Source organism: Mirounga angustirostris, unplaced genomic scaffold (assembly GCF_029215605.1).
Source record: "Mirounga angustirostris isolate CCGP_5_RB_7025 unplaced genomic scaffold, mMirAng1.0.hap1 SCAF_5, whole genome shotgun sequence".
Taxonomy (NCBI): domain Eukaryota; kingdom Metazoa; phylum Chordata; class Mammalia; order Carnivora; family Phocidae; genus Mirounga; species Mirounga angustirostris.
In genome coordinates, this window is record NW_026991713.1 from 84,162,573 (window position 1) to 84,181,116 (window position 18,544).

At 39.0% G+C, this 18,544-nt stretch overlaps 1 protein-coding gene across 3 annotated transcripts in view; it reads left to right on the plus strand.

The window, feature by feature from the left end:
• Positions 1 to 18,544, plus strand: part of RECQL (RecQ like helicase) — a 53,452-nt gene that overhangs the window by 12,229 nt on the left and 22,679 nt on the right. For 2 of the 3 annotated variants that reach the window (XM_064591505.1, XM_045873779.3), the window contains exons 3-5: positions 9,305 to 9,502; positions 10,585 to 10,764; positions 12,910 to 13,016. In XM_064591505.1, the coding sequence (XP_064447575.1) occupies positions 9,305 to 9,502; positions 10,585 to 10,764; positions 12,910 to 13,016 (485 nt within the window). Of the gene's footprint in view, positions 1 to 4,254; positions 4,314 to 9,304; positions 9,503 to 10,584; positions 10,765 to 12,909; positions 13,017 to 18,544 lie in introns of all 3 variants that reach the window. The other variant, XM_054507158.2, reaches the window with a different exon arrangement.

Sequence of the window (18,544 nt, forward strand, 5' to 3'; positions counted from 1 at the left end):
TGTCAAGGAATTTATCCATTTCTTCTAGTTTGTACTATTTTTTAGCATATAATTTTTCATAATAGCCTCTTATAATCTTTTGTATTTCTGTGATGTCAGTTGTTACTATTGCATTTCTAATTTTATTTGGTTCTCTTCCCCCACCCCCTTCTCTCTCTCTCTTTTTTTTTTTTTTATGAGTCTAGCTAAAGGTTTATTAACTCTTTTCATCTTTTCAGAGAACCAGCTCATTGAAACCACTAGTTTTATGGATTTTTTTTTTTCCTTTTTTGGGGGAAGGCCATCTCTATTTCATTTATTGCTCTTATGGTTTTTATTATTTCTTTTTACTAACTTTGGACTTTGTTCTTCTTTTTCTAGTTCCTTTAGATTAAGGTTAGATTGAGATTTATCTTGGCTTTTGAGGCAGGCCTCTAGCGCTATAAATTTCCCTCTTAGAACTGCTTTTGTTGTGTCCCAAAGATTTTGGACCATTGTGTTTTTATTTTTGATTGTCTCAGTGTAGTTTTTGGTTTCCTCTTTTGTTTCCTTGTTGAACTGTTAGTTGTTTAGTAGCATGTTGTTAAGGCTCTATGTGTTTGTGGGTTTTTTCCCTATTCCCCCACCCTCTTTTTTCTTGTAATTGATCTCTGGGTTCATGCTGTTATAGTCGGAAAAGATGCTTGATAAGATTTTAATCTTCTTAAATTTATTGTAGCTTTTTTGTGGCCTAACGTGTTGATTTATCCTGAAAAATGTTCCATGTGCACTTGAAAAGAATGTGTATTCTGTTTTGGGATGGAATGTTCTATATGTATGCTAGTTCCATCATTCTAATGTGTAATTCAAAGATACTATACCCTTATTGATTTTTTTTTTTGTCTCGATGCTCTATCTTTTGATGTCAGTGGGGTGTTCCAGTCCCCTGTTATTATTGCATTACCATCAGTTTCTTTCTTTGTGTCTCTTAATATTTGCTTTATGTGTTTAGGTGCTCCAATGTTGGGTGCATAGTTATTTACAATTGCTATATACTCTTTTTTTTTTTTAAGATTTTTATTTATTTATTTGACAGAGAGAGACACAGCGAGAGAGGGAACACAAGCAGGGGAAGTGGGACAGGGAGAAGCAGGCTTCCCGTGGAGCAGGGAGCCCGATGCGGGGCTCGATCCCAGGACCTGGGAGCATGACCTGAGCCGAAGGCAGATGCTTAACGACTGAGCCACCCAGGCACCCCACAATTGCTATATACTCTTGTTGGATTGATCTCTTCATCATCATGTAATTCCATTCTTTGTATTTGTTTTTAAGATTTATTTATTTATTTGAGAGCGAGACAGAGAGTGCACACCCGTGCATACCTATGCATGTGCGAACAGGGGGAGGGACAGAGAGAGAGAGAGAATCCCCAAGCAGACTTCCGCTGAGCACAGAGTTGACATGGCTCAATCCCAGGACCATGAAATCATGACCTGAGCTGAAATCAAGAGCCAGCTACTTAATCAACTGAACGACCCAGGTGTCCTCGTTCTTTGTTTTTTAATATACTCTTTGTTTTAAAGTCTATTTTGTTTGATATAATTATTGCTATTCCAGTTTGTTTCTGTTTGCATGGAATATCTTGTTCCATGTCCTTACTCACAGTCATTAAGTTTTTTTAGGTCTGAAGTGAGTCATGGGCAGCATATAGAAGGGTCTTTTTTTTTTTTTTTTGTATACATTCGGTCACCCTATGTCTTTTGATTTGAGCACAATTAGACCAGTCACATTTAAAGTAATTATTAATAGAGATGTACTTATTGCCATTTTGTTACTTGTTTTCTGGTTGTTATAGTTCTTTGTTCCTTAATCTCTTGCTCTCTTTCCTGTGATTGATGACTTTCTTTCGTGTTATGCTTGGCTCTCTTTTATTATTATTATTATTATTATTATTATTATTATTATTTACGTATCTATTAGAAGTTTTTGTTTTGTGGTCACCCAGAGGTTCATATATAACATCTTATGTGTATAGCAATTTTTATTAAGTTGATGGTCACTTAAGTTTGAACACATTCTAAAAGAACTTCAATTTTACTGCCCTTCCTCACATTTTATGTGTGTGTTGTTATATTTTACATCTCTTTATTTTGTGAGTTTCCCTTAACTAATTTTTTAGATTAAATTGATTTCACTACTTTTGTCTTTTAACCATAGTAGCTTTATAAGTGATTTTGCTACTATCTTACTGTATGTTCGATTTTACTCATAAGAATTTTTTCCCTTCATAATTTTTTTACTTGTAATTATGGCTTGTTCTTTCCCACTTAAAGAATTCTGTTTAACATTTCTTATAAGGCCAGTTTAGTAGTGATGAACTTTTTTACCTTTGTTTGTCCACAGACTCTATTTCTTCTTCATTTCTGAATGATGACCTTGCTGGGTAGACTATTCTTCGTTGCAGGATTTTTTCCTTTCAGCACCTTGAATGTATCAGGCCACTCCCTTTTGGCTTGCAAAGTTTCTGCTGAAAAATCAGCTGATAGCCTTATGGGGTTTCCCTTCTATGTAACTTTTTGCTTCTCTTGCTCCTTTTAAAACTCTCTCTTTATCTTTAATGTTTGCCATTTTAATTTTTATATGTCTTGATGTGGCCCCCCTTGGGTTCATCTTGTTAAGGGCTCTGTATGCTTCTTGAACTTGAATGTCTGTTTCCTTCCCCAGGTTAGGGAAGTTTTCAGCTATTGTTTCTTTTAATAAATTTTCTGCCCCTTTCTTCTCTGCTTTTGAGACCCCCTATAAATGCAAATGTTATTATGCTTGAGGTTATTGCAGAGGTCCCTTAATCTTATCCTGTGATCTCTTTATTCCCTCTACTATATTTTTTTAATTTCAGTTATTCTATTCTTCACCTCTAATTGGTTTCTTTTTGTATTTTGTATCTCTTTGTTGAGGTTCTCACTGAGTTCATCCACTCTTCTTTCCATTCCAGTGAGCATCTTTATGACCATTACTTTGAACTCTTCATTAGGTAGATTTGCTATATCCATTTCATTTAGTCCTTTTTCCGAGGTTTTGTCTTCTTCTGTTTGGAGCATATGCCTCTGTCTCATATTTTTGACTTTCTGTGTTTGTTTCTGTGAATGAGGTAGAACAGCTACTTCTCCTAAGTATGGTTGTCCTCTGTGCAGACTGTGTGCCTGGTGACTTTCACTGGCTGGCTGGAGCTTTGGTGTGGGCCAGGAGTTCTGGGGCAGCCTGTGCTGGTGCTGCCTTTGGATGGCCAGAGCTAATGTGGGCATTGGCTGGGACAGTCTCAGGCCTCTCCGTACAGATGGTGCCCTGGCAAGAGAGCTGAAGCTGAAGTGGGTACAATCCAGGCTGCATTGGGATATTTAGCATGAGCGTGCCTGGCGGGACTGAAATGGACATGAGCTGGTTGTGCTGAGGCACCTACACTTGTGGCATCTTGGCAGGGCTGCTGGAACAGAGGCAGAGTATGTGTGGGGGAGGGTCCCAGGACATTCCATGTAGGGGGTGCCCTGGCAGGGCAGTAGTAGCCAAGGTGAATGCAAGCCAGGGGTTCCTGTGGCACTCTGTGCAAGTGGCGCTCTTGTAGGGTGGCTGGAGTGGAAGAGAGCATGAGCCAGGAGGTCCTGGAGTGCTGTGCACCATGGTATCCTCGCAAGTTATCTGGAGCCGATATGGTGCAGGTCTGGATTGTTCCAGGGTGCTTTGTGCCTGTATCACTTTGCCAAGATGGCTGTAGCTGTAATGAGTGCTGATCAGATGTGTCCTAGCATGCATCGCACTGTGGCTGCCTTGGTAGGTTGGCTTGGGATGATGTGGGCTAGGGGCCCAGGGCTCACTGAGGCAGTAGGCCAGCTGGGGTGCCTGGACTGTGCTCCCATTCACATAATGAAGGTGGAAGGGAATGTAAACTCTGGCACTCACCAGCCCCTCCAATCCAGAGAGATTTCCAGCAGCTTCTCTGCCATTTAGTGGAATTCTAGGGCTGGATTTTTATATTCTAGTTGTTCTTTTAAACTGCGGCTCTTTTTTCTGGTCCCAGGGGATCCAGGGCTGGTGTGGCCCGGGGCTCACTGAGGCAGCAGGCCAGCAACGGCATCTGAAACCTGCTCCTGTCTGTACTATCATGGTTTACTGGGAACGTAAACCATGGCACTTGCCAGCTCCTCAGATTGGAGCTGCCCCACCATTTGGTAGTGTCCTAAGGCTGGTTCTTTTATATTCTAGTTTCACTCTCAAACTGTGGCTTTTTTTTCTGTGTCCCAGGGCAGATGAAGTTCAGGCTCTTCCTGTGTTGCCATCTTGAATCGGAAGCTCTCTGTCAGGTAGGGCTTGATCAGAGAAGCAGAGGCACTCTGAGTGATGTAAGGGATTTACTAGAGGGATTTAACCTTATGTGATTAAGTGAAGTGGTCAAGCTCTTCCCTGGCGTATGTTTGCCTGTGTGTTTGGCACTGGGCCTGAAGTCAGCAGAGCCAGCAGTCAGGAAGAGAAGGCAGATACACAGTGGGGAATGCAAAAACAAACTGCAGCCTGTGAAGATGAATCCTGTTTCTTAACAGAACCTGCATTAGTCTCATTGCCTCAAAGTCTCCAATTTGAACGATGCAAGAGACCTGCCAAAAAGCCAGTGTACCTGCCCATGGAGTTTCATACTGCTTGGCTGAGGACTTAGAGAAGCTGAAGGAGAACCCACAGGGTCTGGAGCAGCTGCAGACTCTGCTCTTTCCCCAAGGATATCTGGCAGCAGCCAGAGTTGTGGGCCCAGTGCTGCCCTATGCCAGTGAGGTTACCAGGCCTGACCTTACACTAACCTTTTTAAATTTGGAAAATAAACCCACTGTTTCACTTCTGCCCTCCAAATCTCTCTGGCTGCCCAACAAAACACAACTGATCCTTTCCCCAAAGAGGGCACATATTCTTGTTATTCGTCTTTGGATGCTGCTCATTTCTCCTCTTGTTCAATCACATCCATCTTGGTAATCCTCTAATGATTTCTCTGTACATGTGATAGCATTTTACCCACAGTAGAACTTCTATCAAAATTGGAGTCAGTCCTCTCAAAACCTGCTGCTGCTTTATCATCTGAGTTTATGTAATATTCTAAATCCTTTGTTGTCCTTTCAACTATCTTCAGAGGGACTAGATTCCATTTCAAGAAACCACTTTCTTTACTCATTTAAAGTTTTGTCATGAGATTGCAGCAATTCAGTCACATCATCAGGCTCCACTTCTAATTCCAGTTCTCTTGCTGTTTCCATCAGTGACTTTCTCCACTGACATCTTGAACCCTCTGTCATCCATGAGGATTGGAATCAACTTCTTCCAAACTCCTGTTAATGTTGATATTTTAACCTCTTCCCATGAATCATGAATTTTCTGAATGGCATCTAGAGTGATGAATCCTTTCCAGAGGTTTTCAGTTGATTTTGCCCAGATCCATCAGAGCAAGCACTATCTGAGGCAGCTATAGCCTTATGAAATCTATTTTGTTAATAATAAGTCTTGAAAGTAAAAAATTACTTATTGATCCATAGGTTGCAGGTGGATGTTGTGTTATCAGGCATGAAAACAAGATGAATCTCTCTGGACATCACCAGAGCTCTTGGGTGACCAGGTGCATTGTGAGTGAAAGAAATCTTTTTTTCCTGAGCGCTAGGGCTCAGCAGTGTGCTTACTCAGTAACCCATGTTATAAACAGATGTGCTATCATCCAGGCTTATAGAACACAGGCAGAGTAGAGTTAGCATAATTCTTTCCCCTACAATTTTTGGAATTATAAATGAGCATTTGCTTCAACTTAAAGTCACCAGCTGCTTTAGATCCTACCAAGAGAGTCAGCCTGTTCTTTGAAGCTTTGAAGCCAGGCTTTGACTTCTCCTCTCTAGCTATGAAAGTCCTACATGGCATCTTCTTCCAATAGAAAGCTATTTTGTCTACAATGAAAATCTGTTGTTTATTATAGCTACCTTCATTAACTATTTTAGCTAAATCTTTTGGATAACTCAATGCATCTTATACATCAACACTTGCTTCTCTACCTTACACTTTTATGTTATAGAGATTAAACCTCATGAACCAACCTCTCCTAGCTTCATACTTTTCTTCTGCACCTTCCTCACCTTTCTGAGCCTTCATAGAATTGAAGAGAATTAGGGCCTTGCTCAGGAGTAGGCTTTGGCTTAGGGGAATGTTGTGGCTGGTTTGGTCTTCTATCCAGACTACTAAACCTCTCTCCATATCAGCATTAAGGCTGTTTTGCTTTCTTACCTTTCATGTGTTCACTGGAGTCGCATTTTTAATTTCCTTCCAGAACTTTGCCCTTGCATTCACAACTCAGCTAACTGGCTCAAGAGGCCTAGCTTTCAGCCTGTCTTGGCTTTTGACATGGCTTCCTCACTAAGCTTAATCACTTCTAGTTTTTTATTTAAAGTGAGAGATGGGCAACTCTTTCCTCCATTTGAACAGTTAGAGGCCATTGTAGGGTAACTTAGCTGGCCTGATTTCAGTTGGGATGTGCCCAAGGGAATAGGGAGGCCCATGGGAGAGACTGGGGAATGGCTGGTTGGTGGAGCAATCAGAACATGTACCCCTTTTATTAAGTTTGCTGTCCTATCTGAGTGTAGTTTGTGGTTCCCCAAAGCAATTACAATAGCAGTATCAAAGAGTACTGATCACAGATTATCATAACAATTGTAATAATAATGAAAACATTTCAAATATTGCAAATACTACCAAAATGTGACAGAGACATGAAGTGAGCAAACACTATTAGAAAAATGGCGCCCAAGACCAGCTCAACACAAGTTGCCACAAACTTTCAATTTCTTAAAAAGCTCAATATCTGCAAAATGCAGTAAAGCGAAGCACAATAAAATGAGGGATGCTTATATATACTGGCAAGTGCAGCTCTTGGTGTGTTTCATGTCTTTTTATGCGTCACACTTTTGTACATCATTCTCTAGGGCTTCCTATTTTTTTTTTTTTATGGATTTTATTTATGTATTTATTTGACAGAGAGAGAGAGACAGCTAGAGAGGGAACACAAGCAGGGGGAGTGGGAGAGGGAGAAGCAGGCTTCCCGCTGAGCAGGGATCCCGATGCGGGCTCGATCCCAGGACCCTGGGATCGTGACCTGAGCCGAAGGCAGACGCTTAACGACTGAGCCACCCAGGCGCCCCTAGGGCTTCCTATTCTTGAAGCACTGAGAGGTGGCAGGCAGATTTTTAGTGGGGCTTAGCAATCCCTTCCTTACAAGGCAACTCTCTCAGGAAAGACCATCACAGGCATTCAGACAAGAGGAGACTGAGAAAGAGGAGGAAGGGCAAGAGAGACTCGGCAGAATTTAGTGGTTTAAGGTCCCCTGCCTGCTTCATTGGAATCTGCCCAGATGTTCCCTTCCTAATTGCAGTCTCACTTCTTCCTAATCAGTGCCCTTAACTTTAACATAAGAGTCTGTGCAAGGCTGGGAGTTCAGTTTGCATTGTAATTCAGCCACTTGCAGAATGTTGGTATTCAGTGATCTTGGCCCGGTAGCTACAGGAGATAAGGGGTTCTTTTAGGACAGTCATAGATACTTTGAGGTCCCTTTATGCAGATCCTGCATTTCTTCAGCTTCTTCAGCATATTTAGGAGCAATCAACCCCATTATTCTCACAAAAAATGTTCTGTGACAGCAAACACTTGGTCACCCAGAGCCTTTTCCTCTCTAGATACTTAATTATTAGTGTCTGGATTATAATTTACATAACTTTGTCTACTGCATGCCATGGAATACCACTGTCCCTTTTACCACTGCAGGCAAGGGTCATTAATGCCTTTAAATCTTTAAATCAGAGACTATTCTAGGTGGCATAGAAGCAATTTAGAGAACCTGCTTTTAACTTTCTTTTCCTCTGGAACAACATTTGGTGTTGGTTAGGGTTCAGAGAAGCTGAATCATTATGAGTGATATAAGGGATTTATTATAGGAATTAGCTCCTACGTGATCACAGGACGTGGTTAATCAGTCCATTACTGGTCCTGAAGTCAGCAGTGCCAGCAGTAGGGACAGGAAGATGGAGTGTGAGTGTGGGAGGGTAAAGAAGAGCTGAAACCAATGAGGACAAAGTGGAACCTGTCTGTCTCTTGCTTGCACTCATGTCGGCGTGTCATTGCCTCCAAGGCTCTGACTGTCAGGATGCTGGTGCCCTGCAGAAGGGCTGGTGCGCTTGCCATAGAAAATTACAGAATGTGGCCAACAATTCAGGAAAGCTGAGGAAGCTGTGGGCCAAGCTGCTGCCCCAAAGAGATTCAGCAGGAGCTGGAGGAACTGGCTTCTGCCCGATGCCAAGAAGGTGAATGAGCCCCAACAGCACCTGACATTACACCAGCCATCTGAACGTAAAGCTGCTGCTGTTTCATTTCTGCCTTCCAAGTCTGAAGTGGAGTTCACTTGTGGCCAGTCCTAACCCAGAATCCTGGAAGGAAGTGAATGCTGGTAGTTGGTACAATACACAGCCACCATAACATCCTATTTTAAGTCATAACCATGAGGTTTCATCTTATGAAAATTTCAGGCCTTCAAGCTGGATTAATGCAGGCTGATGTTTTAGAAAGCACCAAGGACATCTTTAAAAAATTTTTAGTTTCTATTGTTGTGGTGTCGAAAGTAATCTCACTTTGACTTTAATACTCAGATTGCTTAGAATCATACTTAAGGCTGCTTTATAAATTATTTATGATGGAATTATAATGTCATTTCCAGTAGCACACTTGATTTCTCTTTTAGTTGTTACATCAGCTGGTTTATAATCATCAACTCCTTATCATGCCAACTATATGAACCCAAATATGAGTGTTTTTGTGAAATAATATCTAAGTAGTTAGGGGATTACTTTAAAATGCCTTCCTTTTGTTTCAAAGTCTGGTCACTTTACTTAAATGACTTAGGAGATTGTTGGACCACTGTCCCACAATACAATAAAAGTAATAATGATCATTTATTAAATGCGTAACTGTGTGCCAGGTACTATGTTAAGAACTTTCCATATGTTATCTCACTTAATTCTTTAAAACAATACTATGAAAGCTAGATATTACCCAGATGGGGAAATTTTCCAGATGGGGAAATTGAGGCTTGCTTAAGTACTTAGCCTGAGCTAAGAAGAGGACCTAAGATTTAACTCAGGTCGTGTGACTTCAACACATATGCCCTTAACCACCCTGCTCTACTACTATAAGTTTGTCTGTAATTTCAATGGTGAGCAATATCCAAAAATCAGTAGGGAAACCTAAAACTATTGAGTCATTGTATCTTTTTTTTCCTTCCTTGTAGGTCTAACTGAAGAATTGGATTCTGTAACCAATGAACTACATGCAGTAGACATTCAAATTCAGGAACTTCTGGAAAGGCAACAAGAGCTTATTCAGAAAAAGAACATCCTAACAAACCAAATAAAGCAGAATTTAGAGGCTTCTGGTGCTGGGGAAAGCAGTGAATGGGATTCTTCACCTGCTGCTTGGAATAAAGAAGGTTTACTCTGTTTTTCTTTGCTAGTTTTGTTTCTGCTTGTTTCTTCATGTAGGAGTTAAATCATTGTTCCTGGACCAGTGCTTTCCACTGGCTTAGAGGGAAACTGGCCACTCTTTAAGCGGCATGGGAAACCAGTATGCAAACCATTCTTACCCATGTTCTTTTTGAATGAAGCTTTATTATTCAGACTCATTATTTTTTTCCAAATCTGGTTCTAGCAGCATCAATCAATGCTTGGAAAAAGATTTTTAACTAAATTTTCTAAATTTTAACTAGAAAAAAATTAAACCACTAAGAAAAAAAGGTAGATTCAAACTTCTTGCCAAAGTCTAATTCATTTTCCTGCCCACCTTTCTTGATTCAAGATCTTGCCAAGCATCATGTTTATCATCGGCTATCACATTATAATGGAATTCTATGACTCTCAAATTGCAATGCTTTTATGGGCCTTGCTTTCCAGGGATTCACTTCTAAACAAGATATTTATATAAAAAAATTCCACGTAATTGTTAACTTGATGATATTTGAGATTATTTGATCCTCTGAATTCCCTGATCAACATTCAGACTGTTTTTTGAATACCTGTCAAGTACCTTCCTCTTATGTGTAGGTTAATTTTCAACTGGCAAGTGTTTTCATTTTTTCTGATGTACTGTTTCTTTTTTTATTTATTTTTTTTGACAGAGAGAGACACAGTGAGAGAGGGAACACAAGCAGGTGGAGTGGGAGGGGGAGTGGGAGAGGGAGAAGCAGGCTTCCTGCCGAGCAGAGAGCCTGATTTGGGGCTTGATCCCAGGACCCTGGGATCATGACCTGAGCCGAAGGCAGACGCTTAACGACTGAGCCACCCAGGCGCCCCTGATGTACTGTTTCTTATCATATAAAATTAAATGTGTTTTGCTTAGCTTCATGAGCTAAACTAATCCCAAAATTGTTAGTATAAAAGTTAAATTGTTAATAGTATTTAAAGTCATATAAATTCTTACTTGTTTTTCTCTAGTCTAAAAGCAGCCATTCATGTTTGTATCTCATTTATAATCCTAAATAGTTCTAATGTATTAAACTTATTTTTCTCTGTCTAGATTTTCCCTGGTCTGGTAAAGTTAAAGATGTTCTGCAAAATGTCTTTAAACTGCAGAGGTTCAGACTGCTTCAACTTGAAACTATTAATGTAACAATGTCTGGAAAGGAGGTATTTCTTGTTATGCCTACGGGAGGTGGAAAGAGCTTATGCTACCAGTTACCAGCATTATGTTCAGATGGTATGTATTAATAAAGATTCATTTAAGTTGAAGAAATGCCATTTCTCTTTTAATTCCTTAAAAAAATCATTTCTAATTATACCTATGTAAAAATCAAGTGCAGTTTTATTTTATCTTTATGTTAATAGACATTTTAAAGGGTTCATTTAAAGAGGGTATGTTAAAGACTTTGAGTGGAATTAGTTCTTTTATCTCGTTCTTAAAACATAATAAAAAAACATGTTGTAGGAGAAAAAGTACCAGAAAAGGAATCCATGGGCCTGGATTCTACTCCCAGATCTTTATTGAGTGTCAGCTATGGTGTTAAGCACGGGAGATAACAGTAGTGAGAAAAACGGGCAAAGTTCTAGTTTTCACAGAGCTCACGGTGTAAAGTAGGGCTTTCTCAAACTGTAACATGTGTAAGAATCACTGGTGATGTGATTAACATGCAGATTCTGAGTTTGTGTGGGACCCAAAATCTTGCATGTCTAACAGGCTCCCAGGTGATACCCGTGCTGCTGTTTGGGAACTAGCAAGGGTATAGAGCAGGGGTCAGCAGACTTTCCCTTAGGGAGGCAGTCAGTAAATGGGATAGTTGTGGTCCATATGGTCTCTGTGGCAGCTTCTGAACTCTGCCACTGTAGCATGAAAGCAGCCATAGACAACACGTAAACTAATGGATGTACCTGTGTTCCATTAAAATTTGAATTACCCAAACAAGCAGCTAGTCCTTAGTTTATTGACCCCCATTTAGAGAATATAGGTAATTGTAAGCAATTGCAATGAAGGTTTTGTGATAAAGATTTTAATAGGGAATTAAGTTAGTGCAAAGATCTGGCCTAGGGGCTGTTAGAGAAAGCTGTCCTGCCAACATGACATTTAAGCTAAAAGCTGAAGAATAAGTAGGCAAAGATAGGACAGGGGAGTAAGGAAAAGTGTTCATGCAGGGGAGCACTGTTTCTGAGCTCAAAAGTAAGAATGTGCATAGTTGGGAGTATTCAGTAATGTGGAAGAATTTCAGTGTGGCAGGCAGTGAGGGGCAAGACTTGTGGAAAGAATCTTGATTATAAAAACTTCCTTAGATTAGTGGGAAACCAGTGAAGGGTTTTGTATAGATAAGAGACTAGTCAGAATTGTGCTTTAGAAGATAGAAGAATTCTAGAAATAATTAGGAGGTAGATTCAGTAGGACTTGTTTTCATTGGATCAGCAGGGTGGCGGGGGTGGTAAGAGAAGGGATAGTCTAGAATGATGTCCAAATTCTAGGCTGGGACAAATGGTGAAGTTGTTCACTGAAATACGGTACATTTGGAGAAAGAACTGTGGGAATGGAGAGAGAGAGAAGAGGAGTTGAGGAAGTAGAACTAGTGAATGGGACATTCTTTGGAAAGAATTGTTATGCAGGAAAAAGAGAGGGGGCCCTAAATTAGCTGTCCAGGGTGTTTTAAAGATAAGGGAGACTTGCCCATGTTTAAATATAATGAGAACATACCACTGATGAAGGAGAATGTGAAAACACAGCAGAGACACTATTTGAGATGGCAAATCCCTGCTAAAGTCTGAATCTGAGTATATTTTTTAATTGGTCTGCTCTCTGTCTGAGGTTATTTTAAGGAACAAACTACAGGACATAAGTTAGTGATTCTAATAATGTAGAATAACTTACAGCTGTGCACAATTTCAGTAATAAGAGAAAGGGGATATACTATCAGCATTTCATTCAGTCAGTAAACTGTTCACTGATTTCTACTTGGCATGTATTAACCTGGTACAGTAAGTAGAAAAATACTCATGTCACTATTATTTGTAATTATACAGGTTGCTGTGTTTTCTTTGGAAAGCTTTGAAATAACTTTTTCCTCATATAACTGGACAGTATTTGACTAGATTTATAATATTTTGCTAATATGACCAATACTGATTGTTAAAATAAGTAAAAATTCAGAATGGTATCTATTTTTATTTTTATAGTATTGAATGAGGGAAGAGATTTCTGTCTAATCTTATATTTGCTTATTTGGCTAATGGTCATTTATATCTATCTCTTCTATTAATTAGAATGAAAAATAGGTAGTATATTGATGTTGTGATGCCCTCAGGTGAGTGGATGAAACTTATTCTAGAGGTAGTGTAAAATTTAAAGTAGACACTTTTTCTCTTTTAGGTTTTACCCTTGTGATTTGCCCATTGATCTCTCTTATGGAAGACCAGTTAATGGTTTTAAAACAACTAGGAATTTCAGCTACCATGTTAAATGCTTCTAGTTCTAAGGTATGCTTCTGCAGCTCTTTTTTTTTTTTTAATTTAAAACTCTTCACTGAAGTAGGAGCCTTGGTTACAACTGAGTTGGTTATAAAATTATAAAGTGATAACCATATGTGGAGTTGCAAACTACTGTTGATGGGCCAGTGTTAGCCCACTGCCTATTTTTATATGGTGTGTGAGCTAAGAATGGTGTGTGTGTGTATTTTTTTTTAATTTTCAGATTTTTATTTAAATTCTAGTTAGTTAACATACAGTGCAATATTGGTTTCAGGAGTAGAATTCAGTGGTTCATCACTTATATACAACACCCAGTCTTCATCATAACAAATGCTCTCCTTAATCGCCATCACCCATCTAGCGCATCCCCCACCCACCTCCCTCCATCAACCCTCAGTTTGTCAACCCTCAGTTTGTTCTTATGGTTAAGAGTCTCTTATGGTTTATTTCCCCCCCTCCCATATGTTCATCTGTTGTTTGTTTGTTTTTTTTTTTAAAGATTTATTTATTTGTTTTAGAGAGTGAATGCAAGCAGGGGGAGGGGCAGAGGGAGGGAGAGAGAGAATGCCCAAACAGACTCCCTGCTGAGCACAGAGCTCTATGTGGAGCTCGATCCCACAACCCAGAGACCATGAACTGAGTGGAAACCAAGGGTCGGATGCTAAACCAACTGAGCCACCCAGTCACCCCTGTTTTGTTTCTTAGATTCCACATATGAGTGGAATCATATGGTATTTGTCTTTCTCTGATTGACTTATTTCACTTAGCGTAGCACACTCTAGCTCTGTCCACAACCTTGCAAATGGCAAGATTTCATTCTTTTTGATGGCTGAGTAATATTCCATTATAAATATATGTATACACACACACATACATACACTCACATCCCACATCTTCTTAATCCATTCATCAGTCAATGGACATTTGGTCTCTTTCCATAGTTTGGCTATTGTTGATAATGCTGCTATAAACATCAGGGTGCATGTACCCCTTCGAATCTGTATTATCCTTTGGGTAAATACCTAGTAGCGCAATTGCTGGATTGTAGGGTAGTTCTATTTTTAACTTTTTGAAGAAACTGCATGCTGTTTTCCAGAGTGGCTGCATCAGTTTACATTCCCACCAACAGTGCAAGAGGACTCCCCTTTCTCCACATCCTCACCAACACCTGTTGTTTTTTATGTTATTAATTTTAGCCATTCTGACAGGTGTGAAGTGGTATCTCATCGTGGTTTTGATTTGTATTTCCCTGATGTTGAGTGATGTTGAGCATCTTTCCATGTGTCTGTTAGCCATCTGGATGTCTTCTTTGAAAAAATGTCTGTTCATGTCTACTGCCCATTTCTTAACCAGATTTTTGGGTATTGAGCTTGGTAAGTTCTTTATAAATTTGGGTACTAACCCTTTATCAGATATATCATTTGCAGATATCATCTCCCATTCCGTAGGCTGCCTTTTAGTTTTGTTGGTTGTTTCCTTTGCTGTGCAGAAGGTTTTTATCCTGATGAAGTCCCAATAGTTCATTTTTCCTTTTGTTTCCCTTGCCTGTGGTGGTGTGTCTAGGAAGAAGTTGCTATGGCTGATGTCAAAGACATTGCTGCCTATGTTCTCCTCTAGGATTCTGATGGTTTCCTACTCACAGTTAGGTCATTCATCCCTTCTGAATTTATTTTTGTGTATGGTGTAAGGAAGTGGTCCAGTTTCATTCTTCTGCATGTTGCTGTCCAGTTTTCCCAACACCATTTGTTGAAGAGACTCTCTTTTCTCCATTGGATATTCTTTCCTGCTTTGTCGAAGATTAGTTGACCATAGATCTGTGAGTCCATATCTGGGTTTTCTGTTCTGTTTCATTGATCTATGTGTCTTTTTTTGTGCCAGTACCATTCTGTCTTGATGACTACAGCTTTGTAATATAACTTGAAATCCGTAATCATGATGCCTCCAGCTTTGGTTTTCTTTTTCAGGGTTGGTTAGCTCTTTGGGGTTTTTTGTGGTTCCATACAAATTTTAAGATTGTTTGTTCTAGCTCTGGGAAAAATGCTGGTGGTATTTTGGTAAGGATTGCATTAAATATGTAGATTGCTTTGGGCAGGGTAGTATAGACATTTTAACAATTTTCTTCCAATCTGTGAACATGGAATGTTTTTCCATTTCTTTGTGTCCTCTTCAGTTTCTTTTATAAGTCTTACATAGTTTTCAGAGTACAGATCCTTTACCTCTTTGGTTAGGTTTATTCCTAGGTATCTTATGGTTTTTGGTGCAATTGTAAGTGGGATTGATTCCTTGATTTCTTTTTCTGTTGTTTCATTATTGGTGTATGGAAATGGAACGGATTTCTCTACATTGCTTTTATATCCTGTGACTTTGCTGAATTCTTGTATTAGTTCTAGCAATTTTTTGGTGGAGTCTTTTGGGTTTTCTACATAGAGTATCATGTCGTTTGCGCATAGTAAAAGTTTGACTTCTTCCTTGCCGATTTGGATGCCTTTTATTTCTTTTTCTTGCCTGATTGCTGAGGCTGGGACTTCTCTTACTCTGCTAAATAGTAATGCTGAGAGTGGATATCCCTATATTGATCCTGACTGTAGGGGAAAGCTCCCAGCTTTTCCCCACTGAGGATATTAGTTGTGGGTCTTTCTTATATGGCCTTTATGATGGTGAGGTATATTCCATCTATCCCTACTTTATTGAGGGTTTTTTATCAAGAATGGATGCTATATTTTGTCACATGCTTTTTCTGCATCTATTGAGAAGATGATATGGTTCTTACGCTTTCTTCTATTAATGTGGTGTATCACGTTGATTGATTTGCGAATATTGAACCACCCCTGCAACGCAGGAATAAATCCTACTTGATCATGGTGAATAATTCTTTTAATGCACCATTGGATTCAGTTGCTAGGATCTTGTTGAGAATTTTTGCATCCTTGTTCAGGGATGTTGGTCTGTAATTCCCCTTTTTAGTGGAGTCTTTGGTTTTGGAATCAAGGTCATACCGGCCTTGTAGAATGAGTTTGGAAGTTTTCCTTCCATTTCTGGTTTTGGAATAATATGAGAAGAATAGGTACTAACTTTTCTTTAAATGTCTGGTAGAATTCCCTTGGGAAGCCATTTGGCCTTAGACTTTTGTTTGTTGGGAAATATTTGATTACTGATTCAGTTTCTTTGCTGGTTATGGGTCTGTTCAAGTTTTCTGTTTCTTCCTGTTTCAGCTTTTGTAGTTTGTATGTTTCTAGGAATTTGTCCATTTCTTCCAGATTGCCCCGTTTGTTGGCCTATAATTTTTCATAAATTCTCTTATAATTGTGTTTCTGTGGTGTTGGTTGTGATCTCTCCTCTTTCATTTGTGATTTTATTTTGGGTCTTTTCTCTTTTCTTTTTGATAAGTCTGGCTAGGGGTTTATCAATTTTATTAATTTTTTCAAAGAACTGGCTCTTGGTTTTGTTGAACTGTTCTGTTTGTCATGTTTTCATTTTCATTTGCTTCCATGTACTTTTTAATTTTGTCTTAAATTTCCTGGTTGAAAATTCATTCTCTAGTAGGATGTTCTTTAACTTCCATGTATTTGTGGTCTTTCCAAATTTTTTCTTGCTGTTGACTTCAAGTTTCAGAGTGTTGTGATCTGAAAATCTGCATGGTATGATCTCAGTCTTTTTGTATTTGTTGAGGGCTGATTTTGACCCAGTATGTGGTCTATTCTGGAGAATGTTCCATGTGCACTTGAAAAGAATGCGTATTCTGCTTTAGGATGAAGTGTTCTGAATATATCTGTTAAGTCCTTCTGGTCCTGTGTTGTCATTCAAAGCCATTGTTTCCTTGTTGATTTTCTGCTTAGATGATCTGTCTTTTGCTGTTAGTGTCCTCTACTATTATTGTATTATTGTCAATGAATTTCTTTATGTTTGTTATTAATTGATTCATATATTTGGGTGCTCCCAAGTTGGGGGCATATTTAAAATTGTTAGATATTCTTGATGGATAGACTCCTTAATTATGATATTAGTGCCCTTCTTCATCTCTTGTTACAGTCTTTGGTTTAAAATCTAGTTTGTCTGATATAAGTGTGGCTAATTTGGCTTTCTTTTGACGTCCATTAGTATGTTAGGCATTTCTCCATTCCCTCTCTTTCAATAGGCAGGTGTCTTTAGGTCTAAAATGAGTCTCTTGTAGGCAGTGTATAGATGGGTCTTGTTGTTTTATCCATTCTGATACCCTGTGTCTTTTGATTGGAGCATTTAGTCTATTTACATTCAGAGTGATTATTGAAAGATATGAATTTAGTGCCATTGTGTTACCTGTAAAGTTGGTGGTTCTGGTGGTGTTCTCTGTTCCTTTCTAGTCTTTGCTGCTTGGTATTTATAAAAGTATATATACACTTTGAAGATTTATTTATTTCAGAGAGAGAAAGTGCATGCGGGCGCAGGCAGAGGAGCAGAGGGAGAGGGAGATGGGGAGCACAGTCCCCACTGAGCGTGGAACCTGACACGGGGCTCGATCCCACAATCCTGAGATCACGATCTGAGCTAAAACTAAGAGTCAGACACTCAACCAACTGAGCCACCCAGGCACCTCTTGATTTTTATATTTTTGAATGTTTAAAAAAATGAAAAGAATGAGAGTACTTTGTGAAGTGTGAAAATTATATGAAATTTAGATTTCAGTGTCCATAAAGTTTTATTGGAACACAACCATGCTTATTCATTTACACATTGTCTACCACTGTTTCACACAATAATGGCAGAGTAGTTGTGATATTGTATGGCCCACAAAACCTAATATTTACTACCTGGCACTTTACAGCAAACATTAGCTGACCTGTTTTATATTTTCTGTTAGAAAATAGTAAGCAAGAATTTCTAATTATGGGATATAATTAAATACAAATGGTGCATTACTAGCAAGGTACCCTTTCCCTGTGGAATTTCGTCTCTTTGGGAATGGACTCTTACCTTCATCTGTTGAATAAGCATTTCTCACCTATTCTTTTCTACAAAGGATATTACTGAAATTTTCAAAAGATAGAAAAGTAGAATCATAATACAACTGCCAAGTACCCATTAGCCACCTTTAACAGTTATCAGCATATGACCAATTTTTTTTCATTTGTATACCTGGAGTTTACCCCCCCTCCTCCCCCTTGGTTTGTTTGTTTGTTTCTTTCTTTCTTTCTCTCCCTCCCTCCCCCCCTTCCTCCCTCCCCCCTTCCTTCCTCCCTCCCTCCCTTCCTTCCTTCCTTCCTTCCTTCCTTCCTTCCTTTCTTTCCTTTCTTTCCCAGACATTATATCATTTCAATTGTAACTCCTTCAGTATGTATGAGAAAGATATAATTATAATGACATCATCACACCTAAAAAATTTAGTGTTGATTCATTAACATCATCAAGTAAAAATATTCTCATCAAATTTTTTTTTTTAAATCATGTTCCAGAATAGATTGATGGAGTATGTTGTATTTTATTGATTTTTCTGTAGGTTCCCCTTATTTCTTGTTTGTTTCCCATGCAAATTTAAATTATTTGTTGAAGAAATCAGGGTC